The sequence below is a fragment of the Crocodylus porosus genome, unplaced genomic scaffold, assembly GCF_001723895.1.
Source record: "Crocodylus porosus isolate Cpor-Errol unplaced genomic scaffold, CroPor_comp1, whole genome shotgun sequence".
Classification (NCBI taxonomy): domain Eukaryota; kingdom Metazoa; phylum Chordata; order Crocodylia; family Crocodylidae; genus Crocodylus; species Crocodylus porosus.
This window is the reverse complement of record NW_017728911.1, coordinates 26,461,639-26,487,967: the sequence shown is the minus strand read 5'-3', so window position 1 is coordinate 26,487,967 and position 26,329 is coordinate 26,461,639. Positions and strand designations below refer to the sequence as shown.

At 41.8% G+C, this 26,329-nt stretch overlaps 2 protein-coding genes across 2 annotated transcripts in view; one reads left to right on the top strand and one right to left on the bottom strand.

The window, feature by feature from the left end:
- IL16 (interleukin 16) overlaps positions 1 to 16,074 on the top strand; it is an 83,399-nt gene extending 67,325 nt beyond the window's left edge. Inside the window, exons 15-23 of the mRNA XM_019533701.1 lie at positions 919 to 1,006; positions 2,345 to 2,826; positions 5,987 to 6,128; positions 7,374 to 8,475; positions 10,219 to 10,402; positions 11,925 to 12,026; positions 13,239 to 13,491; positions 15,259 to 15,384; positions 15,598 to 16,074. Of these exons, the coding sequence (XP_019389246.1) occupies positions 919 to 1,006; positions 2,345 to 2,826; positions 5,987 to 6,128; positions 7,374 to 8,475; positions 10,219 to 10,402; positions 11,925 to 12,026; positions 13,239 to 13,491; positions 15,259 to 15,384; positions 15,598 to 15,803 (2,685 nt within the window). The 3' untranslated portion in view covers positions 15,804 to 16,074. The remainder of the gene's footprint in view (positions 1 to 918; positions 1,007 to 2,344; positions 2,827 to 5,986; positions 6,129 to 7,373; positions 8,476 to 10,218; positions 10,403 to 11,924; positions 12,027 to 13,238; positions 13,492 to 15,258; positions 15,385 to 15,597) is intronic.
- Positions 16,075 to 19,614: 3,540 nt separating this feature from the next.
- STARD5 (StAR related lipid transfer domain containing 5) overlaps positions 19,615 to 26,329 on the bottom strand; it is an 8,098-nt gene continuing 1,383 nt past the window's right edge. The window contains exons 2-7 of the mRNA XM_019533173.1: positions 26,277 to 26,327; positions 26,002 to 26,051; positions 25,695 to 25,827; positions 23,019 to 23,136; positions 22,008 to 22,101; positions 19,615 to 21,416 (exon numbers count right to left, since the gene is read on the bottom strand). Coding sequence (XP_019388718.1) covers positions 21,269 to 21,416; positions 22,008 to 22,101; positions 23,019 to 23,136; positions 25,695 to 25,827; positions 26,002 to 26,051; positions 26,277 to 26,327 — 594 coding nt within the window. The 3' untranslated portion in view covers positions 19,615 to 21,268. The remainder of the gene's footprint in view (positions 21,417 to 22,007; positions 22,102 to 23,018; positions 23,137 to 25,694; positions 25,828 to 26,001; positions 26,052 to 26,276; positions 26,328 to 26,329) is intronic.

The following is a 26,329-nucleotide window of genomic DNA, read 5'->3' as shown; positions in this document are numbered from 1 at the left end:
CTCACCGCTCCTGCAGCAGCCTCAGGTTTCGGGGGGCTTGTGCAGAGCCTCCTACATGGTGGGGGGCAGTGAGGAACCCCCCCCCCTGCTGGCAGGAATGGTGAGTCCCAGGGCTTTTCTCACTGTTTTTCTTTTCTTAAAGGGCTGGACCTGGCCCAGGTGGGGCACCGGTGGGAGGGACTGGGGAAGCAAGGGGAGGGGGGCTTGTGCAGAGCCCCCCCCATGTAGCGTGGGGCAGGGGGGATTGCCCCCCTGCCCAGCAGCACCTGGTGAGTCAGGGCTTTTTTTTTCAGACAGCAGGGAGCTGGGGCAGGTGGGGCAGCCTTTGCTGGGCTGGGAGATTCAGAGATTCAGGAGCAGCCGAAATCTCTGAATCAGATTTGGCTGAATCAATTCGGGACAGTGATTTGAATCACCGAATCAAATCAGTGTCCCCTGAATCGGCCAAATCCAAATCAAATACTAGGTACTTCGCACAAGCCTGAAAAATAGTAGACTTGTCTGATATTGTTTCTAGAAATGTTTCTGTATGTTCTACTAATATGCTTCATTTGCATGCAAAATGATAGGGAAATATGGTGTAAAAGCATACAATGGCAAATCGGGACTCCTGCATAGTATGGAATATAAAGCCTTCCATTCAGTCTTGAAAAATATATCTGATTTATCTACAGTGTCAAGAAAAGCCACACATCTATTACATCAGTCCAACACTTAGAATGATATGCATTAGTAATTAAGAGCCTACAGATCCTTCCTCACATATATATTCCATGCTCACATGATTAAGCTGATGAATTTCAGAGGTTATTTGCCTGAGTTAAGGACCATTTCTGTGAGAATGGGTTTGTAGGAGTTGAGCACTAAATACTGTACAACAATCTTGTGATGAATTTATAATGATATGCTATTTTGTAGGTCTCTGAACAACAGCTAAAGGAAGCTGTTGTACAAGCCGTGGAGAATAACCGATTTGGAAGGGAAAGGCATCAATGGAGCACTGAAGGTAAGGGAATTAATTCAGTTGGCTGAGCTATTATGAGTTAGACTTGATAGAAATACAAAACTTCTGGGTATTGCCATAACCCCAAGCAACAAGTCAAGTAATCGAGAGCAGAAAAGGAAGACGAGGAAAGAGCATAGGTCAACATTACTGAAGTCCATTCTCAAACAAGTTGCTTGAGTGGTGTGAGAAGCTCAAGAAACCCAGCTTACCTCCCAAAATCCTGACATGTGGTCTCAGTTGCTTTTTCCCTCCCTTTTCTTGCTGCCTATCTGGTAAAAGTAAAAGCCATTTACCAGCAGCATGTGCATTACCAGATAGTCAGGTGATACTCGCTGAAACAGCATTAACTGTACAGAAGCACCAGGCCACTGGGCAACTGCCCTGCTCCTCCAGTCTACCATGGTAAACTCCATACTCTTTCTTTTCCAGCTCCCATAGATAGGCCTTTTAAGACACTTTACACGTACATTCTGCCTTTCGGATAAACACAGCAAGAGCAACGCCCTGCCAGCGGTGGGCACTAAATTGGGGTTCGCCCTCATGTGGGGTCAACTGCACATTTAGCTCTGGGAACAGAAAAGGAAGTGCCCCCAAGTCATCTGCATGTTTGAGAAATACCTCTGCTCAATTGATGGAGGAGCACCTCTGGGTGAGAAAGCATTCATTTAAAAGGAAAAAGTCGGAGACATGAGACCTGAGGGTGGGAATGGATGATAAGTGGTATGCAGTGACTGCTAATAGAATAACTCTGCTGGGCCCTTTGCAGTGATTTTTATTTTAGTACTTACTTCGTATCAGTAACAGACAGGTCCTGCCTCTTCCCCAGTTTTTTTTCTCTTAATCATAAGGTTTCTTGTACAAAATTTCTTCAGTTGGTCTTCAACCCCATTGCTTCCAGTTGAAAGTATCTGAGCCATTGCCAGCAGGCAAAGCAGCCTACCTCTGAGTGAAATGAGGCTGCTATTCCCTTCATGGGCAAAGGCCTATGAGGTTGTGCATTAAAGCTACTTGCCAAGTTCCATAATATGGCACTATAAGGTAACAGTTTACAAGTCTGCATTCCTGTTATTCAACTCTTCTTTGTAAAAGGAAACAGGTTGAATCAATAGCAAAGTGTAGGAGAACAGGCCATATTTTTATGTCTTACTGAAGCAGGATTCCTTAATATACAAGCCTCTACAGATAGATTTACCCCTCTACATCCCTCCCGTATGCTAATCACATCTCCATACTCATGCAATGGTGTTTTGCAACAGATTAACTGAGGCTTAAAAGCAAATGAATTTGGGGATCTCTATTGATGAATACCATGTTTTATGTTTCTGTTTCTGATAACAGGTGTCAAAAGACTAGAAACCAACTGGAATGGCAGATACCAATGTGAAAAAAATTACATTGAGAGAAACGTTACTTGTTGCAACCACAGATCTCAAAAGCCAATGACTCGTTCCAGTAGTGACAGTAGTTACAACCCCAGGTCATCTTGCAACAATGGTACTCCATACCAGCTGGCTGACCTGAAGGCAAGAGTACATAGCGTTGGTGTACCAATTACCAGGCAGCCTGGCTTGTTGTGTTCATCGTCTAGAACCAGCTTGGAGAACCAGTCCCCTCCCACTAGCAATGAAGGAAATCATCCCTCGCAGAGCATTAAAAAGTCTACAGAGATTCTTGTTAGAAAACCTAAATCATCAAAGCCCAAACCTCCACCAAGGAAGTATTTCAAACAAGATTGCACAGACAATGACCAGAGTAACACAGATGTGAACAAGAAGCCCGTACCACAAGATGATAGGAGTCCGTCTTCTACAAATGTTCAGGTAAAGAAAATTCTGCACAGTGATCAGAGGTTGTTCTTTGTCAAGTTTCTTCTATTTGAAGAGAAAATAATATGCACAGCAAAATCTGAACCTTGGTTGTATGACCCGTCCTCCTCCCCCGCCCAAAAAAATTAAAGCTACATGTCAGAGAAATGTTTTAATGCATTTATCTTGCACATCAGGAAACTTGTGCCCATATCCAAATAAAGAAAGGAGTGAGACTGCATCTGAAAATCTCACTGCAGTCCCCAAGTGAATATGCATCACCAACCCCAAACAATTCGGAGTATTGGGTAGGCTCTGCTTCCAAACTGAAACAGCAGTGTGTTGCACATCAGGATTGGAAGAGGCTGAACAGCTTATTGTCATACTCCTGCTCTTGATCACGAAGTTTATGCATCTCTGATTCACTTGTTCACAAGGTGCATCTCTACCCCACTTACTGTCATACTGATATGGTTACTCCCACCAGTCTAAATTCATAGAGCCAACATATTCCTTAAATAGTGAGACCAATGAATAGTGTGAACGATAACGTGGAGCCATTTTTGCATTAGCATATACATCAAAATAAATTAGCTAATATTGGGAGCAGTGGGAGATTTCTGCCCCAAGTCCCTTAATATAGGCCTAAATGACTAATACATGCAGATGAACTTTCTATGGGAGTTTTATCTAATTTTTGACTATTTATGCTTAACTGAAGTCTTTGAAAATTAAGTGGGTTAGCTCTCACAGTTTGATTTATGTTTTGCCCATTCCCATTATGAATGGAATTAAAAGAAATATTATAATGAATTTGAATATGAGATAGATGAGAATTTTGTGTGGAAACCAAGTTGTGGTTTATCAAAGAAAAGGAATGCATTTTACCATGGGTTTAGAAATATGCCAGTAAAAATTAACAGAATTTAGAAACATGCAAGACAAGCCGAACTGAGCAAACAATAGCTCGGGGCTTAGCGCTAAAAAGAAATTTGTACAAGAGCACAGGCTTTGATCAAAATTACAGAATAAAGCTAGCTCATAAGGACACATCATTTATGATGGAGTGTAAGAGAAATGTATTCATGCACAAAAATAACTGCTATAAAACCACTGGTGTTAAAATTTAAAAACAAGGGGGAAAAATAGGTTCTTGAAACCATATTTAACACACAAAAATTTTTTTGAGCAGAGGAACATTGCAGTTCTTGGTTAAGATGCAGGTTTGATTCTATGGTGATAAGAAAAACAAAAGAAAACCTGAGATCAAGATGCATGACAAAACGTTGAGCTTCACTAATGAAGCAGACTTCCCCAGAGAGACTTGTTCCTGGGTTTTAAGCTAATATATGCTCTGGGTACACGAAAAAGGAGGTTTCCCTTCAGATTGCATTTGAGAGTATTAGGAACAGATTTATTGCTTCCCTACATGTTATTTTCCTTTATTTCTCAAACATGCTACATGGCTCAGTTTGAGAAGTGCTGGCCAGGACTTTGTGCATGGTGCCTGCAGACGGTAAGGTTACTTTCTTCAAGTCAGAACTGTTTAGCTGAAATGTCTGAAATGTGTGCTTTAAGTTGTCATTACTAATATCTACAGAACCCGGTGTCAAGAAGTAAGTAGATACCATCACTGCCAGCAAGGAGCACGCAGTCATCTAACCACATGCTCCTTGTGCCCTGAAATCACACTAGTCCTATCAGTGGAAGGACTAGTGAGATTTGGGGGCCCAAGGAGCTCACACTGCACAAGATCAGCCTCCCAATTGGAAGAACAATACCAAGCAACTTGCACTGCTTAAAATAAACATGACTAGGGATGATCTACTTTCATCCTCAGAGAAAATCTACCATTGCTCCTCTAATTATTTGCAATGTTATCATGGGGCATCAAGCAACAGATTACCTCACACTGAGTTGCAAGTTAGAAGATAATAGATTAAAAAGTCTGAGGAAGCCCTTCTTAGTACTAGAAATGAAGATGCTGCCTTATAGAAGGCCATTAGAAAATGTGTCCAGCTGGATGCTGCTAAGGCCAGTAGCAGTGGTCAGGACCTGAGAACTGGTCTCAATGGCCCAGGAAGGTCCTATGAAGTAAAATCCTATGAAGTTTCATAGATTTTTAGGGTCAGAAGGGACCTCAGTAGATCACCGAGTCCGACTCCCTGCCCTGCCCTCGGCAGGAAAGAGCACTGGAGTCAGATGACACCAGCCAGGTGCTTGTCCAGTCTCCTCTTTAAGACCCCTAAGGCAGGGGGGAGCACCACCTCCCTTGCAAGCCCATTCCAGATTTGGGTAAATTTACCAGATTCTGGTAAGTTTACTATGGTCCTATGAAAAACTCCTTGATGGAATGGGGAATAGGAGGTATTAACTGTAGTACTAAGGGGAAACTGAGGAGTTGTCAGGGAGTTGATTTTTTTTGCTGAACAATCTCATTTTGTTTTCAATTTTTTCTCCCTCTCCTGCTTGTGTTTGGTTCCTTTAAATACTTCAACTCTGCCAGTTTGCAGTTCACAAAAATTTCTCAGAAGATTACAATACAGCAGATGGTAATACTGGTTTTACAAAGTAATCTAGTAATTTTAGAGCATCCACTAAGGGCTGCCTAGAGTAGCATTTACTGTGACCTCAAACAAAACCTCTGATTCTGTGTTTTCAATAAAAAGCAAGGGAAGAGCTCTGTGCATGAACTGAGTTTATTACAATTTTGTGTTTGAGGATAAAGAATCTACAAAGAAAGCATTGTATAAAATGAAGATGAAGGCAGTTCATTTTCTGGCTTTGCTTAACTGATTTGCACGAGATTACTGTAGGACTGGTTTTATAAAAATCTAAAATTATAGCAGGCAATCTCTTGGCTTGTTGTGGTGCAATTACACACAGAATGGCTTACAAAGCAACGAATCAATCTACATTTGAGAAGTTAATTATACCTCCTCATTTATAAGCTTACAGTAAACTATCTTGCCAATTTTCCTAAAACACAGAATAAATCCAATTTAATTGGATGTTTAACTGTTACTTCCTAACCAGAATAGAAAACTTGGCTGCCATTTAATATTTATTCTCATCTTAAAAACAAAATAATAAAGAGCATTTTTCTTTAGGCTCATATGCATAATGTGGTTTGTATAATTACATTCTGACACAGTTCTACTTCCTGTTTATTCAGCAGGAAACAGGAGACCTACTGCTACAGGGAAATAAAACAGTTATAACCCACAGCCTCTTTGCAACTCCTCTAGCACCAAGAGACACTGAACAGACAGTTGCATTTTCAGCAGATAGAGATCAAGTGAGGAAAGCAAACCCAGGTATGTTTCATTCCATTTATATACTAATACTAACAGCAAGTGTACTGTTACAAGTGTAAATAGTTGGGAGAATAAAATGAGATTCACATCCGTTTGAATTCATTTTTAAAAAATAGACTGCCACAAAATGGTATCGTTTAGGGTGAACAATCATAGGTGTAACAAAGTACACCAAAAAAACCAAATTAGCAGTCTATTAAAAAGGCCTCCCCAATTATATTATTATTTATATTAAAACTGATACTGAATTTGTTTATAATATTCACTAAATATAGTTTTGATCTACAGTTGCAGAAATAAACTGGAACAGGGTCACAGACAATTGATATCAAGTCAATGAACTGTAGAGTTGGTTAGAATTAACTGTTGACCAGGAGTATGTACAATCCTGAGTTCTCATTGTTTTACACTGAAGCAGACCACCATACTACCCATACTCCCTCCCTGAAAACCACCTCATTTCACCAAGTCTCTTAATATAGGCCCAAATGGTTCTAATACATACAGATGAACTACCCATGGGAATTTTCTCTTATTCTTCACTCCTTATGCTTTTCTGAAGTAGCCTTTGAAAAGTAAATGAGTTAGCCTTCACAGTTCAATTGATGTTTTTCCCATTCCCATTGTGAATGGAATTAAAAGAAAGCATAATTTATTTGAGTAAGAGAAGGGTGAGAAGTTTTGTGAAGTTTAATCATTAGATAAGGTACAAAAGCACCCTATAACCCAAGTTAAAATTGTATACAATAGAAAAATGCAACAGGAAATGTTTGTGCAATTTTTTTTCCAAGGGGTATGCAGACACTTCAGTTAGAAACAGGCTTCTGTGGGAGAAAGTGTTTAGATTGGAAGTACATTGTATACATTTAAGAGGTAAGAGTGACTTTTTTTAGTCAGCCGTGACACCAGCCTGTTCTGTCCGTTGTTAGTGAGATTGTAAATGTAGTCTTCCATTTCCAGTGCTGTAGCATGCACATCTGCACAAGGAATTTTTAGAAGATCCATGTACCCTGAGCAAATGACTGCACTGATGAGCCTTCTTTGCATGCAGCTAAATTTAATGTCAGTACAAGCTGATCTCCGCTACAGTAAAACAGAAGTTCTAGATTGAGATCTGTAACTTTTAAAAGGCTACACAGAGGCTTGAGTTTTGTGTCACAGGTAGTAAAATAACAATGCATTGAAAGGGATGTATGGGGAGAATTAAAAGGAGATGTGTCTACAATAATTGTTTTTATAATACAGGAAATCCTCTCTCTTCAATACAAAGGCCTGTACTTAGAAGACAAGCACGGGTAGATTACGGTCTTGATACTACAGCAGAAGACCCCTGGGTTAGAATTTCTGACTGCATAAAGAGCTTGTTTAATCCTACCATGAGTGAAGATAACAGCCACATAGACTTGCAAGCCAACAGCAACCCAAATGAAGAAAGTCAAAACACAGGCTGTCCAGAGGCAGTTCTGCAGAAATCGGAAACAGAAGCAGTCAGTTCAAAAGAACACAAGTCACCTGAACATGACTCCGTGAAGAAGGGCCCTCCAGTGGCACCCAAGCCAGCCTGGTTTCGCCAAAGTCTAAAATGTTTGAGGAAGGCACATTCAGATACAAAACCACAGGCAGATCAGAATTCTGCTGACCCTCAGGGTATTTCCAGTATAGGACTGGGTTCTAGTTTATCCCGGGTCTCACCCAGAGGATCATCAATAAAACAGAGAATAAACTCCTTTGAAACTTTGAGTGCTCCTCAGTCCCCTGAAAAAGGAAACAGAAAACTTAGCCCAAACCCATCGGTGCAAAAAGACAATTCTCCCTGTACAAAAGAGCCAGAATCAGCTACAGCTTGTTTAAACAAAACCACTTTCAGCTACATGGAAGATCAAGGATCTGAAAACAGACAGTTACATCCAAAGATTTCTGTGGTTACAGACACAAAGAGCCTAGACAGGTGTTGCTCTCCCAAAGAGCCACTTACCTCTGTCCCAAAGAGAAGCAGCAGCAGCACAGATATGGGAGTTGCCTTAGGTTTACTACCATCACCAGTCACTGAAACTCCAGTAGCAAAAGCACAAAGCCTAAGAACACGGAGCTTCCCACTTACTGCTACCCAATCTTGTGAGATGATGAAGACAAACGATGAAAAATATAGCAACATCTATTCCATTAGTAGCCACGTGTCATCTGCTTTAATGAAATCTTTGCTTTGCCTTCCTCAGTCTCCACTCTATTGTGGAAACAATCCAATGGACACTCTGGCTGGGTCATCTCAGTCCTCCATGGAGGAAAATGGGGCCCCTCTCTCACCCATGAGTGAGAGTCATCATTCAGACACTGGATTTTCTCTTAAGTAAGATATCACATTTAAACTCATTCTTGCAAAGCGGTGCTAGTGAATAGACTAAACTGCTTCCTGTGCAGAGCAGCTAGCCTGTGAGCTTAAGATAGTGGCTCTCAACCTTTTTCAGCTCAGGACCCTCCTCAGAAAATGCCAGATCTGTTTTCCCTCATTTTTTCACTAGAAAATTACTACAGTAATTCTATTGCAAAAAACTCAGAAAGACCATAACAAGTCAGAACATTTTTAACACAATGGCTATCTATTTGAAAATGTTGGTTTTATTTTGTGAATTGTGTTTGCACATCTAACAGTACTAACATTGGATGGCACCCTATGCTACCCTTGAAAGGATCATGAGACCCCAGGGTGCTGCAGTATCCAGGCTGAGGATCACTGGCTTGAGCATTGCAGGAAGGGCTACAGATTAGTATCATGTGTAGACTGATCTAGCAACTCCATAGCAGGTGTAGAAGATCACTCAAATGAATGCTGCTATGTATTTTTAATGTTATATACTTTTCTTATTACTTATTAAGTTTCCTCTGAGTGAAGGAAACGTGTCCTAGGTTTTTAGTGTGAAGAGTGATGGGCTTATTTGTTGCTAATCCCAATACTGGAGATGCCATGAAAATAGGTCCATCCACCTGCTCCAGCTCCTTGATTTTAATGCCTCTGATCTGCAAACATTTCAAGCTATAATGTACTACTATACCAGTACTATGGGATATTATTGGTGGCAATAGGGATGTAGGCTAGTAATTTTGGCCATGATATGTCAGTTTGGGTTAGTACAGAAGGAGAGCTGAGAAACAGCCAGCCTTGATCCCATGTTTATTTCATTTCCTCTGCAAAAGGTCTGTCTTCCTTCATTCTTTTGCACTGTTCAGGTTATGAAATTGGGATTCATAATATTTGCTTTTCCTAAATAACTAACCAGGTAAGAAGCCTAGACAAGTAGAGCTAAACATACAGGAATTAAAACATTTTGGTAGGTTACTTTAAAAATAAGGCACTAACCTTCCAATCTTTGCCCCCCAAAATGTCCTCCGGTGGTACCTAAATATGTAATTTTAAAGATTACATCAGCCAGAAAAAACTGCAATCTAGTCCCTGCTTTTCTGACATGATTATTATATTGAATGTTTGACATAAACATTTTCTTTAAAACAAAGAGAGTTTTTGCAAAGACTAGAGTTTGGAATGGGTGAATGTCAAAAGGTTTAAGGTTACGGGTTGGATAGGTGTGTCAAAAGTCTCTTAGCTAAAACTTTTGTATCTGCAAAATTTAAATGAGGTTTCCTCATTCAAATTTGAAATGTGGTTAAAACAATTTTTTTTTTTTTTTTTTTTGCAAAAGTGGTACTTTCAGAAGGGTCTGGTACATTCCTACCTTTTCTTCCATTCCTAGGTGTAACTGGTTAAATCCAAAATAGTGTTAAAATGAGAATTAAGAGAGTTATCCAGCTTTTTGTCTGTTTAAAAAAATAATTTGGTGAAGGTTATGTTTGACATATGGGCAAATCTCAAGATGCTTTTTTTAATTCCTTGTCATGAAGAACCACAGCACTTCCTGCCATATTTATACAGTGCCCAGGACATTGTAGACAAATAAATTAATATAGACTAGAACTATTTAATTGATTACAACTCTCATAAGATCAAAGGTGAAAGTTCTAAAATGGCATTTTTTCTGCTACGGTGGGAAGGTTATCACAAACCAATGTTTCTTTTCTCCTTTTCAAAATCGGAAAGCCTCTCTGAGCTGAGAGAATACACAGAGAGTTTAGCAGATAATGGAAAAGAGGAAGAGAGACAGGAACACTGTTTACCTCAAGCATCCGGTATGTCAGGACAGTCAGTCATCTCTCTGCTTTCCCCTGAAGAACTGAAGAAACTTATAGAGGAAGTAAAATCATTGGATGAGGCAACCTTGAAGGTGAGTCTACTTTTTAGTTCAAAGAACTCACAAACAGGGGCTAGCTAAGAAATGGATATCACAACCTTTGTTGTGTGAAATTCTTGCAAATAAAGCAACTATATTACTGTGGCAATTATCACGTCTTTTCCCCATAAATGATAGAATCACAGCAAATAGGGATGGAAGGGACTTTGTGATGTCATCTAGTCCATTCCTCTGCACCAAGGTAGGGTCAACTATACCTAAATGGTTCCCAAAAGATATTTGGCTAACTTGCTCTTTAAAACCTCCAGTGATGGAGGTTCCACATTTACCTCATGTAATCTTAACTCAAAGAACTTTACAAAGACAACCAAAAACATTCCGCTGCATGTTACCCTTAGGATAACTAAGGTACAAAGAGGGGAAGGCCAGTATTTCCAGAAGAATGTACTTATTTAGGTAGTCTCTATTTTAGGTGCTCAGTTTGACACAAAGAGGACCTGCTTTTCAGAGTTACTGAACATCAGAGGTGAACAGTAGAGGAGGTATGGGTGGGGGAGGCACGTGACCCCCCTGAGATTCGCTCCCAACTCAGCACAGCTCAGGATGGGGCAATTTTTTTGCTGCTCAGGCCAGCAGTGTTGGCAGGGGGGAGGAGGTGGGCACCAAGTCACAGCGCAGAAGTACAGGAGTGGATATGGGGCTTTTGGCAGGCCCACAGATTGTGCCCTCCCAAGCTCAGGAGACACCAATCACTCCTGCTGAACATTGTTCTTATTGGGTGTGGTTGGAGCTGGGGTGCACAGAACAGCTGAGAATCAGACCCCAGTTGCCTCAAATTTTGGAACACAAAAGTACTGTGTGTATTTGAAAACTAGCTTGAGTGGCTTGTTAAAACTCAAACAGAGGAGCAGCAGAAAGTAAAACCTTCTGAGTATCCTGCTGCCTAGATCATCTCTCTACTGTTACTGCAATGACAAATTAAATTTATCAATTGGTTCTTTACCAAAAATGTGTTACAAGCTGACCTATAAAAGCTTTACAGTTCATACTATTAAATAGGAATCTTTTTTCATACTTAGATATCTTACAGGACAATCAAGACTAAGGCAGTTCATCTCAGCTTACTGTTAGTATAAGAACTTGAACAGGATAGAAACTAGAATTACAAACAATTTTTCAAAAACTGTCAGTAGGAGTTTGGGGAAGTTGCAAACAAACAAAAAAAAGTAGTATTTCACAGTTGCAAGGTCCTCTACGTAGCTTTTACCACTGAACCAACATTTTTTTCTGGTTCTATTAAATATTGTACTTAAACAATTTAATATAATTTAATTTCTATTGCATTTGCTGAAGCAGCAACACTTGGAAACAGGATGTCATTACATAAACTAGAATATCAAGGTGGAAATATTCTACCGACTAAATACAAATAAAGTGTCTTAGCAGTCCAAATACTGTTTGCCACTAAGTCCCCTTGCAGAACACATATAGATCATATGAAAAAATATATGAATCTTCTAATTTTCTATTAAGTGTTGTTCTGTTCTTTGCCTAGCAATTTGATGATATTCATGTTACGATCTTGCATAAAGAAGAAGATGCTGGCCTTGGATTCAGCTTGGCAGGAGGAGCTGATCTAGAAAACAAAGTTATTACTGTAAGTAGTATCTTTCTTTGGCTAGGGAAGGTGACAGAGAAATTACAGTTGTCTGCACATGGAAGAATACTATGAAGCACAGGCAAAAAGATTCTTAAATGAAAATTCTCACCATAAAACTTAGGTTTATTAACACCAGATCTTAGGAAAGCAGGAACTTCATGAAGTCATCTAGTCCAGCTCCTGCTCAGGACAGGATCATCCCGGACTAAACCACTCCAGCCAACGGTTCATCTAATCTGCTCTTGAAAATGTTCAGGGACAGATAAAACTTTCTGTCAGAGTATGTTATTCTGAGTGGAAAAATTGAACACAAATTTAATTTTGAACCAAAAGTATTTTTAAACCAAACCAAGATTAAACGTTCATATTTTAATTGCCTCCCATGGTACTGTAACTAGGGGTGAACGAGCAGGGCACAAGCCCCTGTGTAAGGTGGCAAGCCTTTGGTAAGCTCTTCACCTGAGGCAACAGATTCCTAGTTACACGTCCATCCTCCTCTTACATATCCACCCCCCCAGCAGAAAATGATTAATGCCTCAGTCTTTTCCCTATGTTTCCCTTTTTGTTCTCAAACTTTTCAACAACTTATCTAGCTTTAAAAACGTTGAGCGACAGAAGAAAAACAAAACACTTTAATTTTATCAATTTAACATTTAAAAACTCTCTTTTTAAAAAGTAGTTCTTAAGTAGTATTCAGACACAATGACAGAAATGGAAAAGCATTTCAAGTATGTAATTGGCAATTTAAGGTCAGTAGAAAATGGAATATTGACAGATAATGGGAGCAAAGATGCCTATTTCTAATGATCATGCAAGTAAAGGTAGGATCTACTAATCTAGAAACATAATACCTTTGGAAGCAAAATACATGCTATAAGGTGGCTTTAGCATTCAGCTATGAGTATGAAGGAAATAGTCAGGTTCATTTTTCAGACTCCTTCCTCTAATTAGGAACTTTTCCATGGTGGTCCCTGATCTAACACCCTCTGAATTCAATGGTGCAGGTTCAAGACACAATACTAAGCCGGTTAGTCAATGAAATCTAATGGTTTATAGCATCTTCAGTTTATTCAATATCTCATATTTCTTAACAGGTTTCTGTACAACCATTACAAGCCATGATTCTTAAAAAGAACTTGTTTTCTTGCAAAGGCCTGACAATATGTGACATTATGCCTGTGAGATTTAGTTATATCTCTTTTCCAATAGGTCCACAGAGTGTTTCCTAATGGCCTGGCATTTCAGGAAGGCACTATTCAGAAAGGAGATGAAGTATTATCCATTAATGGAAAGTCTTTGAAAGGTGTCACACACAACGATGCCTTGGCAATCTTGCGTCAGGCTCGACAACCAAAGCAAGCAGTTGTTGTCACTAGAAAAGCCAAAGAGGGAGAAAAAAGTCTTAATGTTTCATTTGATTCTACTACCTCTTCTATGGCAAGCGAAGCTTCAACAGAATCAAGTGAGTATTTACAGAAGCCTTACAGCCGCTGGTGCGTGTACACACACACAGACATGCACACTCCTGCTATTTACTAAGGACTGCACAGGATTTGGCCAGCAAAAATATGAGAGTCATGGTTAAAAATTGTGCAAGTATTTGAAAATTCAGGGAGTAGGTCTGAAACAATATGTTGTTTAACTGATAACAATTGGTTGTGTATAAACAAAAATCATAATGAATATCTATGGGAGAAAATGAAGTTGGTCAAGAGAGATAAACAGAGGTAACCCCCACCAAGATTAAAGAACGAGGTAAAAAAAGGCCAAAGGAGATGAACATTATCAGATTTATAAATAAATTGCTGAATTTCACGAAAAAATAGGATTCCTTAAGATTAAATTCTAAAAGCATGTACTTATATTGAACATAGTTAATAAGCCAATGGCTACTTATATAACTAGTAATATATTTTTAATTCCCAAAACTGCTGGGGCACTGACAGACATGCAGCTTCCTGCTGCACTTTGGAGCCAGCCTTCTGTCTGCAGCCTCTCTCCCCTACCCTTTAACTCCCTACCCCCACCCACCTGAGTTCTGGTGCTGTCGTCAGGATGGGAGGGGGAAAAGGAAGGGGAAGGAGCTCGGTCTGGGGTTTGTCCAGCCTTCACTTGGGGGGGTGGGGGTGCGTGGATTGGAGCTTGAATCCATCCGTCCCCAGGGGGGCTCCAATTCACCTCCTCTCCCCATCTGCAGCAAAGGCTAGGCAAACCCTCCCTGCCCTTCTCCCTTCTCCCATCCTGAAGAGAGTACCAGGGATAGGGTTAGGCTGCTTCAGCCCAGCCCTGCTCCCAGGCAGGAACTGACAGAAGTTAATGAAGGTGATTCACTCCGGAGTGCCTTCATCCTAACCCCCATGTAATAAAGGTTAATTTGTTTCGCAATCAGGCACTTTTAAAGTGCTCTGCTGCTGTGCACTTCTGTCAGGGCACGGCTGTAGAGTGCTTTCAGGGTGCCGATTTTATGACAAAACATCACTTCAGTCAGTGCCCTGGAAATTCCTATGTATAAAAATATTTTGACAGGATTCTTTTTTTCAGATTAGGTAAATTATGTATGGTAATCCACCATAACCACTGGCTATATGCAAAACATAGTGAGGACACAGTACTAAATATTCTTTTTTCTTCCTTGTAGAAATTAAGGGATTTGTAATCACATTTACATACCCAAGTTTATATTGCTAGCCCTTTAGGTAAAAGTAGTTTTAATACTAGAATCAGGTCAAATGAAGGTCAGTCAATCTAAACCTAGTTGGCCCAGTGGTCTAGCAAAGTTAAGAATGCCATTTGCTACAAGCAACAGCACCACATGGAATTGCCCTGCCTGAACAACCAGGTGCCGATTTACACCAGGGCAGCCTTTAACATGTCTGGAGTGAAGCTTGAATATAGCTCCAGAGGTATACGATGAGAGTGCCTTAATGACTCTCAATGATAAACTATGGAAGCAATAATTCTCTCTCAGCATTTTCATGTAATTCTAGCGAACTGAAGCAGACATCCATTGCCACCTGTGCATTCTGTTAGGAGTTCAGTGTAAACTTTCTGAAGGAACATTCAGTAACTTTACAACAAGCCAAAGGATCAAGAGCTGCCATTTTTGTCTTGCTTTGATTTGTGTGCCATAGATTCATTGGTACAACACTGAATTAGAGGTTTATTCTTTGGAATATGGTGTTTTCCATAGCATTTATTCCTTCCCTGATTACCTTCCATTTCTTCTCAGCAACTGAAGACACAGTCTGCACTGTAACTCTAGAAAAGACAGCTGGTGGCTTAGGATTCAGCCTGGAAGGAGGGAAGGGCTCCATCCATGGAGATAAACCCATTGTCATCAACAGGATTTTTAAAGGTAGAGTGGATTAAACATGTGTTTGGACCAGATGATAATGAAGCTCATGAAAAATACTTTTTTTAACCTGCAAACTTAAAACTTTGGGATGTAGTATAAATGCCTGGTGGTCTACTTTGACCAGGCAACACAGTGACTACCCATAATTACAGAAATATACTATAAAAGTTTCCCTACACAAAGAACTAACACAATTTTTTTTTCTCCCATCAGGGGTTGCCTCAGAACAAAGCAGCCCTGTTCAGCCTGGTGATGAGCTATTGCAAGTGCACACAACTGTCATGCAGGGACTCACCCGTTTTGAAGCTTGGAATATCATCAAGGCATTACCCGATGGGCCTATCACTGCTATCATCAAGCGGAAAAATCCAAGTCCTGCTGCTGCCAAATCAGCTGAAATTTTGCAAGGAGAGGAATAAAACTGCTGCCAATATTAAAAAAAACTAAACAAAGAAAAGTTTCATTAATGAAAACTGTTTGCCAGCACAGCACAGATATTGTGAAAGTGTGGATGATTGCCAGTTATAGATGTGTTTGGAATCTCTTGAGCAAATTTTGCAATAAGAAGAGATGCGCACAAAAAGCTCCCAGTTCTTATTACAATATTCATAAGCAGCTGTTGCAAAGTGCACAATGGTAAAACATGGCTCTGCTAATAATATAATGGATGTAATAAAATGTGTGACAATCGCAGCACTCTCTAGCTTATGTAAATGAACTTGGTGATGATGCTGACTGGAGCGGACAGTTTTCTTAAGCATCAAATTTAATACAAATCAGAAACATCTGGGAAGTCTGGGGCAGATTTTCATCCCTGCTTCAGTCATTTGGCACTACCTCTTGCTTCACCTCTTCAGTAGAGGAGACGGAGAAGGAGGCAGGGCAAGCTAGGGGAGTGGTCAAATCCAGGTTGGCCTGTCTAAGCACAAAAGAGCCAGGACAGATCAGTGGGAAATAGGTCCTGACTTGACAAATGCTCCACTGGCCTAACACTGGCAGAGGCACCTCTGTTGCTTCCTAAGCAAGCAGCCACTTACTTGATTTAAGGGGAAAGAAAGAATATGAGTCTAGGGCTTCCATAGGGCCGAAAGGGATCATGGCTGAGCTTCACTTGACCTTCCATTGCTCTGAACTCCTTGAACTGTACTGTACCCTTAACTCACACAACAGCTGTACTATGTAAATCAGGGAGTAATTTCCTGAAGCCCTCTGCTTGGACTGTTTGGAGAATTAAGCCCACAATTTCCCCTAGTAGAGTTGCCATTAGTTTAACTGCAAATTACATAGATGCACTGGAAAAAACCCTTAGCACAATTGATTCAAGCCTTGCAATACCCTTCACATTGCATTGTGAATTTAGGCCATCCCAAGGCTACAGTAATAAGGACATTTAAAACCAGTTTTTATCATCTGAATACATAGTGTATGTAATGTTTAATGACCCTGCACTATTATTTAGAAGGAAGCTACCAATGATAGGTTACAGTATTTAGTGATCCTGAAAACAATCATTTACAATGAAAACAAAAATAGATTTGGGAAAGATATTCAAGACTCCATAAAAAAGACTCTATATTCAAGGCCATTTTCTGACTCCATGTAACAAGATGGCATAATATAGCTTTATGGTCAAGGTTAGTGATCCCCTCAAAGATCTCACCTGTCTCCAAAACCTAGAGAGATAGTACCCTGAAACATCTTACCTTGATCCCCTCCATAGATTTCTGCTACTTACTTCTAAATTTAGAATTAAGAGGAACTTATTAATGCAAATAAAACTTGCTTTATTTATTCTTGCACCTAAACTAAAAGACATTGGGGAACAGATTCCATAATTTCTGCTACTTCAGATAGTCAATGAATGACAAAAATATTCAATATGCTAATGATTTTTTTCTGTTCGTGTCAACAGAAGTAGTTCGCAGAAACAATAAGCATGTTTTGTGCCACTGATACAAATCTTAGTCCAGCGTTAACAGGTGTTCTTGTGTACAATAGCCGTAAACATAGAGAGTTGTTCTACATTGTAACAGGAACAACTCAGCTGCCAAGTTTTCAAAATGAATCTTCTACAGCATGCATTGTTAGATGCAGGCATGCAATCTTATCAGAGATGTGAGTCACTGCTCAGTTTTGGAAGACAATACCACTGTGCCTTGTGGTCCTTATGGTCCCCTCTGATTTGTTTCACTAACATAAGCATGCATGTACCATTAAGAACAAATTAGTATCTACACCAGGACTCCCACAGGCCAGCCAAGTGATTTTATCTACTTTGCAAAGCCAGAACATCTGCAGTGGAGGCAAGCAGCAGCCAGGTTGGAAGTGTGTCAGTAGCAATTCAGTAGTGGGGAAACTGTCAGTGACCGGGCTGTAAGCAGCAGCTCACCTTTGGAGCAAGCTGCATCAGTCTGGCATGCAGCTCCTAAAAGACTACTGAGGTCTGATCTACAGGCAATGATGAACCTGAAAAGAGGAGTCGTGACACACATAGAAAATGAAAAATTAGTTTTCTTCACTCAAATGACAAATTTTGTAGCAGCAAGAAAAATGACATGTAATACAAGAGGCAAACCAATCCATATACTAATATATCCATATACTAATTTTTGCCCATAACTTTATCTTTGGTTTTTAATCAAATTCAGCTTTGAAATGAACAGCAGAGTACTTAACATTTTTTAAAATTCTCGTTATCCCTCTTCGAAGTGTCAACTATTCACCAGTTTCCCAGGGGAAAACTAGGAGCAACAGTCAAAAACTCCTAGAAGGCTCCAGACTGGCTATAAGGAAAAACTCCTTCACGGTTCATGTGACCAGACCCTGGAATGGACTCAGGCACCTGCCCTGGAGATCTTCAAAAGGAGACTGGATGCACACCTTGCTGGGGTTATTTTACCTCAGCAGTCTTTCCCACCCAGAGCAGGAGGGCTGGACCTGATGATCTCACAAGGTCCCTTCCACCCCTAAACTTCTATGAATATAATTGGAGTTCTAAGCAAATGTCATTCCACTGTGCAAATATAGCATATCTAGGATTTTTAACCCACCCATCTGTACATATCCCAGAGGAAATACAGGAATAAACGGGCATTTTAGCATCTGTTCAGACCCTGAGTTCCTTCGTTGTGATACAGTTAGATTTTGTAAAAACCTGGTGTAATCTCTTAGTGTCGGTTTTCACAACCATTCGCAATACAGAAATGGAGAAATTGTATTAGATATAGTCCTGTGCTAGGTATCCTCCATTAAAAGCAACTTCAGCCATTAAAGAGTTTCTTCACTAGAAATACAGCTTAATTTAGAGAAAGTAAAAGCTGACACAAACACCCCCCCCACCCCCACAAAAGCTTCTTTCCACCTCCCCTCTTGCAGTCATTGTTATCTTTTAGGTTAGTGCATCTGCACATTTCCTGGTCCCGAGATCAAAAGCAGAAGTGACAATGTACTGGGTAACAGGAGTATGTCTTAGCAACCCCAATCTACCCCCAAAGCAGGAAGAGCCAAAAACACCTTACAAAACAGCAGTACTGTGAAATTTCCAGACCTAATTTGGCAGTTTGTAGAGTTCTGTGACATGCGGAATGCTCTTAATTCTTGTTGGACTGTGTATGCCCCAAATCCTATAAAAGTAATCCTTAAATTCCTTAAATAAGGTACATGGCCCTGCAATTTTGCCTACCTAAGTAGATTAATGACCTCTAACCACTGTCACCACAAGGACTATTCACAGAAGTAAAAGCTGTAGGATCAGTCCTAAGATTTAAATGTGCCCTTGAACTTTTGGGAGCTCAAGCCAACAACGGTTCAAGTCCTACCAAGATTTGTCCATATGCTCAACTGGATTTCCAATGAGTAGCTCTACTGACTGCTCATGGTATGTACAACTAAGCATGTGGACGAGCCCATAAGGATTTTGGGCCCCAAATCTCTCACAAAGTTGTTCTTCCTACGTACAGACAGCAGCAGTTTACAATGAAAACTAGAAACACACAACAGATGAAGAGCCCAATCCTGAAAGACACTGACAGTCCACAGCTCTCACTAAAAAGCTGTGCTCAAGTGCTGTGAGTGAAGGGCTTTCTCAGCTTCACAGGCTGGGCTCAAGAGCCAAGAGGGTATGAAGAAATTCTGTGAAGTTCACAGCTCCTGTGAGCCTTGTCAAAGGTGATGGGAACTGAGCAGAAAAGTAGGACCAGCTTTAAAGGAAAATTAAACAGAACCAACCAAAAAGTGTAACAGAAAATATTTATTTTACTATGTGTACACTGACATGTTTTATAAACTTCACATGTACAAGAGACTACTTTAAAAAATTCATCCCTGGAAATCTAATTACAAGGATGAAAAACGACAGCAGGAAGTTTTGTATGTAAGCCTATGAACCACACTACTCCCATTACATTAAACAGGTTTAAGGACCGAAACTGAAACATGGTTAAATAAATAGTAAAAGTAGCAGCATAAAAATCACAATGTGGATTTACATTTCCAACTCAACCATCATAAATGATCATTTTCTTTTATAAAAGGGCAGAGAATAATGTGTTAATTATAACAGCTCCTGACATTCTCCAAATAATCAGCCATGTTGTAAAGGTGTATCTATCACTGCATACTACATCGGGGGCTGATCTAAGATGAGCAAGGAGGCGAGTCAGGCTGGGGAATAGACACAAAGCACATCCCATTTTTATGACAAATCAAAACTTGCCCACCAAAAAGATGATTCACATGTTAAAAAACACCTCCAGTCAGGGACTGGAAAACTGTTCAGATTCCTGACTATTTCAGATGGGGTTAGAAAAATGACAGGTAAAGTGCTTAAAACTTCTTTATTGCCATTATGTCAGTGCAGTTTGGTTTATGCATTGAAGTTTTGGAGAGTGCATGAGAGAAAAGAGGTAAATGGGAAGTACATTAATCTTGGAAAAGTGAGAAAGAGCAAGCATCAAGAAAAACTATGAAATCTCTTAAGCTGTTGAGGAAGTGACAGTGTGACTGTAGTAATTAAAAAGTTACTTTCTTTATTATTCATAGCACAGATTCATTAATAACACAGAAAACTTAAAAAATAAGTTTGCCATGTTATTAATGAATCAGTGTAATGGATAATAAAGAAAGTAACCCTTTCTTAATTAAAGGGGTCTGCAACCCCAAAGATGTGAGCATCACTGCTTTATGACAGTTTGTACGTCAATGTTTTTTGGTAGATAGTGGGTGATAAAGAGGACAACTCAGCTCTGACCTGTGTGAATTGGTTTAGAATATTAAGTCCTAATTCAGAAAAATACTCAAGCACTGAAGTCAATGGGAATCAGAATTAAAACGTCTAGAATGAATTAAGATCTCACCTCACCTACCCCTTTAACTCCGGGCTTGACCATTTTCTGGCTTGGTTCCATTGTAATGTCTTAGTTGCTATAGCAAAGGATCTAGCTCTCTGCTTAGAATGAGGAGTACAGCTTCTTGATCTGACTTAAACTGGTACAACAACATTGATTTTAACAGTCTCCCCTGACAGGCACTGAGAGAGCAATCACAAGGAATTTGGAAGTGCACACACTCCCCCTGGAGGGGGAGAGCAGAACTGTTTCCAGAAGACTGCCAGCTTCTGTTTTAAGGGAGACATAAAAAAAGAATTGATATTACAAAGCTTTTCAGACAGAAAGACAGGCAGAATATACCATATTAAAAACTGACTTGAGACAAGGCACTTCTCCCAATTCAGCTTTTCAACAACGTGTCTTTGTTGTTAGAAAAGTATCACATGAGTTTCTACTTCTACCTTTTCCACCTTCACCTAATACGTCAGACCATGGATCATTTGCTCTTAACCTCCCCCTTCTATGCTCCAGCAGTGAGATTATACTTTCCATGCCCATCAAGCTTTTAGCATCTTTATAGCTTTGGTAAGACTGCTATAAAATCCAACCATACTGCTTGGAAAGAACGAGTCCACCACAGTCTGAGGAAGGTAGCCACCAAGATCAGTCTGAAAGAAACTGAGGAGCTGGGTCTTGTCTGGTTCCCTGAGAAAACAACACACAAGTAGAAGTCATTTTATTAGTGAGGTTTATAACACAGCAAGGCCTTGCTAGTGAGTTTTGTATTTGGGCATGTATTTATCTGTGGATAAATACTGCTACGTGCTTTCCACTGAAAAGGTCAAGTGCAAGCTTCCCTATTACAGCCCATCAGTGTAGTCTTTATCTGCCTCTACAAAAAGAGATGGTCAGTTTTTCAGTTAATTTAGGCCCCAGCTCAGCTCAGACATATAAACTACTTCACTGAAGTAAAAGCCAATAGTCATATACTGCAAATGAAGCATATGCTTATTCATTGCTTGAATTATGGTCTTAATTCTTGGCTTCTCCATTCAGAATATCAACAAAGGATTCTCACAATAACGACACTTTCTATAATGTTAGTAAGTATCCACTAGGAAATTAAGAGAGACTAATTCACTTTGCCTAAGGCACTGAATACCACTCGTTTGTAATGACCTGACAACTAGCTTTGGCTATATATGAACCGATGACTGCCAAAGCATTCTTAGCCAGACAATGCATTCACATATAGGACACGAAGTGAACTACAACAAGTGTAAGAACCTTTCTTACCCTGGAACAGGTATACAGAAACAGCCACATGGATAATTAAACCCTCTCACATAACTGGGTTGTGGAGGACAGAGTACATGCTCTATATTGGTTGCTGCAAAACAAAAAAAAATACATTCAAGAAAAAGACTCCCTTTCTTTGGTAAATGCCACAAGCTGAACAGTTTTCTATGTGGGAAAGATAATCAGTGGTTCTTGACACTGAGGTTCTTTGGTCTGTGATTTGCAAGAGGCCAGATTAAAATTATGACAACCGCTTCTGCCCAGTCTGAGTCAAAGGACTGTGCATACTTTAGGAGTGTTTAATACTTTATGTACTTACAGCAAGGCACATTGTGAGTTATTCATTGGGCTGGTACACCATGTTTGAAAGATAACTCAAGCTGCTTGCAATAAGTATATATCACATAGGTATGGTATATTCCACTCTTTGGAGTGGTATAAACCTTTTGTATCAGTACCAGTATATAGATTCCTGGCTGATATCCAAACTAGGTAAGATGCCATATCAACAACATTTGCTTAAGACACAATGAAAGATGTAAATGAAAGCAAAGATGAACAGATGAATATAGTTCCAGCATCTACAAGCTGCAGTTACCACCTCAAGGAAAACTGGTCACTGATGGGCTCTATAGATCATCTTTTTTCACTAGGTATAGTTAAACAAAACACGACAGCTTTGCAATGTCCTATAAAATGCTAAGATATAATCTGATTTAAGGGACTCTTCTGAGATATTTCTATATATGGTCTAAAATCTAAGTGTAAAACCAACTAAACTAAAATCATTCTCCAAAGATGTCATGACTAGCGAACAGCGTAACAACTTACCAAAGAGTGTTGGTATTTTATATAGAAATAATAATTTAGCACTGACTTTGTTACTGCATTTTATGACCAATAATTTTGCATCAAAAATATTGAGGCATTTCTTGTAAAAAAGAAATCATTGACATTTACTAACTTGCTCCTCAGAAAGAGACTATAATGGGAATTAAACCATCTTACCAGTGGATGCTAGAGTCCCATCTTCATACTGCTTTGTTAGCACCACATCTACAAAGTCTCTTGGAGAAATAAGCCTCATGAGAGCTGATGGGGTAGTAGTTCTGCATATAGAGACAGTCTAGAAAATTGGAAATAGCATTATCTCACTTTATACCTGTCTTTTCTTTAATACAACAGTGTGTTACATAGGGCATGTCCAGATAAGCGCGGGCATCGGTTCCCCAGGGACAAGTAGCAGCAGTACACCTCATGTCACTGCTACTCGTCCCTGGAGAACACCCATGCCATACATACTTTGGCACATACCAGGTTACCCTGGATGAGGTAGGGGAGGCTGCGGCCAGTAACTGTGCTGGCACCAGAAACCTTATCGTGGGTCCTGGGGCCTCTCGGGGCTGCAGACACACCAGGAAGCCTGGCTAGCAGCCGGAGTGTGGCTTGGGTCAGCCAGGCTCGGTTTTGGGCGGTGCACGCTGCTGCCACCCCAGGTTTTTTTTGGTGTGAGTTTTTTTTACCCTGGGATCTCCCAGGGTCAAGAAAACCCCTCACACTGCAAAGTAGTAGTGTGGGTAATGCCTGCATGTGTGGTGTGTGGTACTGCAGATGGGCTTGCGGCACTACATGTCTACGCTCATCTGGACGCAGCCACCGACACTTATAGTGACACTCAGCTGACATGCAGTGCCTTTGATTTCAATCACATGACTTGCTATTCAGCAGGAGTAAAGTTTCACAATCAAATGCTGAGTCTTGGTTCAAGAGCAGTTTTGACAGGAATGATCTTTTAGAAAAGTGTCACAAATACACTCATGGCGACTGTTACTTAACACACTTCTCTAAATGACACCTCTTTTAGGGAACTAATAAATTTAGTAACTTAAACAGCAACAACACCGCTTCATTATTTAAAAAAGAAATAAATACAACCAACTGTTTAATGTCATCTATCATTACAGGTACTTTTGTTAACCAGGATCATAGAAGCTTGGGAGAATTGACATTATAAAACAATACAGACCTGGAGTCAGGCTATAACAGGGGTGGGCAATTATTTCAGGCGGAGGGCCGCTTACCCAGTTTTAGCAAGCTGTTGAGGGCTGCATGGGTAGCCCTGCCCCTTGGTCATCATCTTGGGACCAATGTCTCAGGGCCAGCACCAGTGGGGCCCAGAGCAGGGCGCAGACTGGCACAGGTCTATGAAGCTGGGCTGGGCTGCACCAGCAGGGAGAGGGGGGAGCTGGTTCAGCACCATACAGCCCCTGGTGACCAGGACTCTGTACCTCTGCCACCCTACTCTGGGTCCTGCTGGCGCTGGCCCTGGGCCACTGGTGCAGGTCCTGTGCTCCCACGCCTGCTCACTCCCAGTGCACCCCCAGCCCTGAGGTACAGATGGCAGTGCGGAGCCCCGACCCCCTGCTCGCCGGCAAGGAAGGAGCTGGTGCTGAGCACAGGGAAAAGTGGTCCCTCCTCTGCTCCGTGGGTTGCTCTTCCTGCTGCAGCCACTTGCAGCCTGTGCAGGGCTGTCCTGAGCAGGCACAGGCAGCCCCATGCAGGCTGCAGACAGCTGCAGCGCGGGGCGCCAGGCACACCGAGGATGACGAGCCGCTCTTCCCCCTGCACTCAGCACCAGCTTGTAACTCATCCCCGCAGCCAGCCTGGGCCCTGCAAGGGCTCTGGGCTCGCCTGCTGGGGCTGTGCCGTGGCAGCAGCAGCTGCGGCTCCTCTGCTTGCCCACCCGGAGCTTGTGGGCTGGGCAGCACAGAGGTGGTGGTGGCTGCCCCACCACAGACTACCACGGTGCAAGCTCCAAGTGGGAAGCAGCAGCAAACGCTGCCCAGCACGGCAAGCAGGAGGGTCCCCAGCTGCTGCCACCGTGATGCAGCCCTGATGGGTGAGACCGGAGCCGGTGTGGGGCCAGATTACAAGCTGGTGCTAAGTGTGGGGGGAAAGCGGCCCCTTGCCTGCCCTGTGTCCGGCACTGCAGCCCCACATGGGCTGTGAGCGGCTGCAACAGGGAGTGTGGGCCACGGGGTGGGGGAGGGGCCACTTTTCCCCACGCTCTGCACCAGCTCCTTCCCTGCCCTTCCCCACCCCCACCCTTACCTGAGCTTCCGGTGCTGGGGCAGCCAGCTTCGGCTGTGGGGGCGGGGCTGGGCGGGCCCTGCTGTTGCAGTAGCCCAAAGAGGATTCCCTTGGGTCCTACTGCTCCTGGCTCCTGTCATTTTTGACAGGAACCAAGGACAGATAAATTTCAATTTCCAAATTTTTAGGGGCCCTGCGAGCTGGATAAAATAGCCTTGTGGGCCAGATCTGGCCTGCGGACCATATTTTACCCACCCCCCGGGGCTATAACATTAGAAATTTGGAATGGTTTTTAATAGTATGCATTATTTATCGTATTTCACTACAACAGTTCCATTCAAAGAGACTTTCAGTGTCAGGTCAAGACTTGATAACATATCTAATCCACAAACTCAAAAAAGAAAAAAGAAAAAAAGAGCAGTTTTGGGCAACAGGTTCAAAATAAAGGGTTTCTGGAAGCTATTCAATCCTCTCTGTGGTTCTGTAGCTGCAAAACTGTCCTGCGGCTACCTGCTTCCACAGGACCCAGTTCTGACCCTACTCCAGTCCAAGGACATTTAACCATAACGTCCTCGTCTCTTTCGTGGCACTTACCTCACTGATGGTTTCAATAACGTCAAACCCCTTCACGTTCGGGTCCCAGGTCGGTCTGAGTCCGTTGGCGACGGGTTTCAGGAGCTCCCAGACGTTCGCAGGACTTGCCGGCACTATTCCTTCACCCTTGTACCTGCAGCAGAAAGGAGCGGAAACCGAAGTGACCTCTGCATCTCCGTCACCCTCAAACCCCGCTAAGGAAGACACCAGGAGTCGGAGCGACTGGAGGCGGGTTCAGCACTCCTGGGCACCCCTCTGTCTTTCTGCAACACCGCCCCACGCGCGCAGCGAGCAGCCACTGACTCACAGGTTGCCGGGGAACTCGTCCGAGGGTCTCCAGGACACCGAGACGTCGCTCTAGGGGGGAAGGAGAAAGCCTTCAGACGCGGAGCCGCACCGCCCTCCCTGCCACATGCTGCCCTCCCCTCTCTCCTGCCAAGGCCTGAGGGGCTGTAGGCCGGGACGGCTGCTCCTCCCTGAGCCGAGGCGCCACCTGCCCCGGCCGGGCGGGCAGGGCGGCCCAGCCTCATTCCCCAGCCGCAAGGAGGGAAAGTCTGCGGCCCCCCCGGGCCGCCGCCTCACCGTGCGCTTGCAGCAGCGCCAGCCGCCCGGCTCCTGCCGGTACAGCGACACCT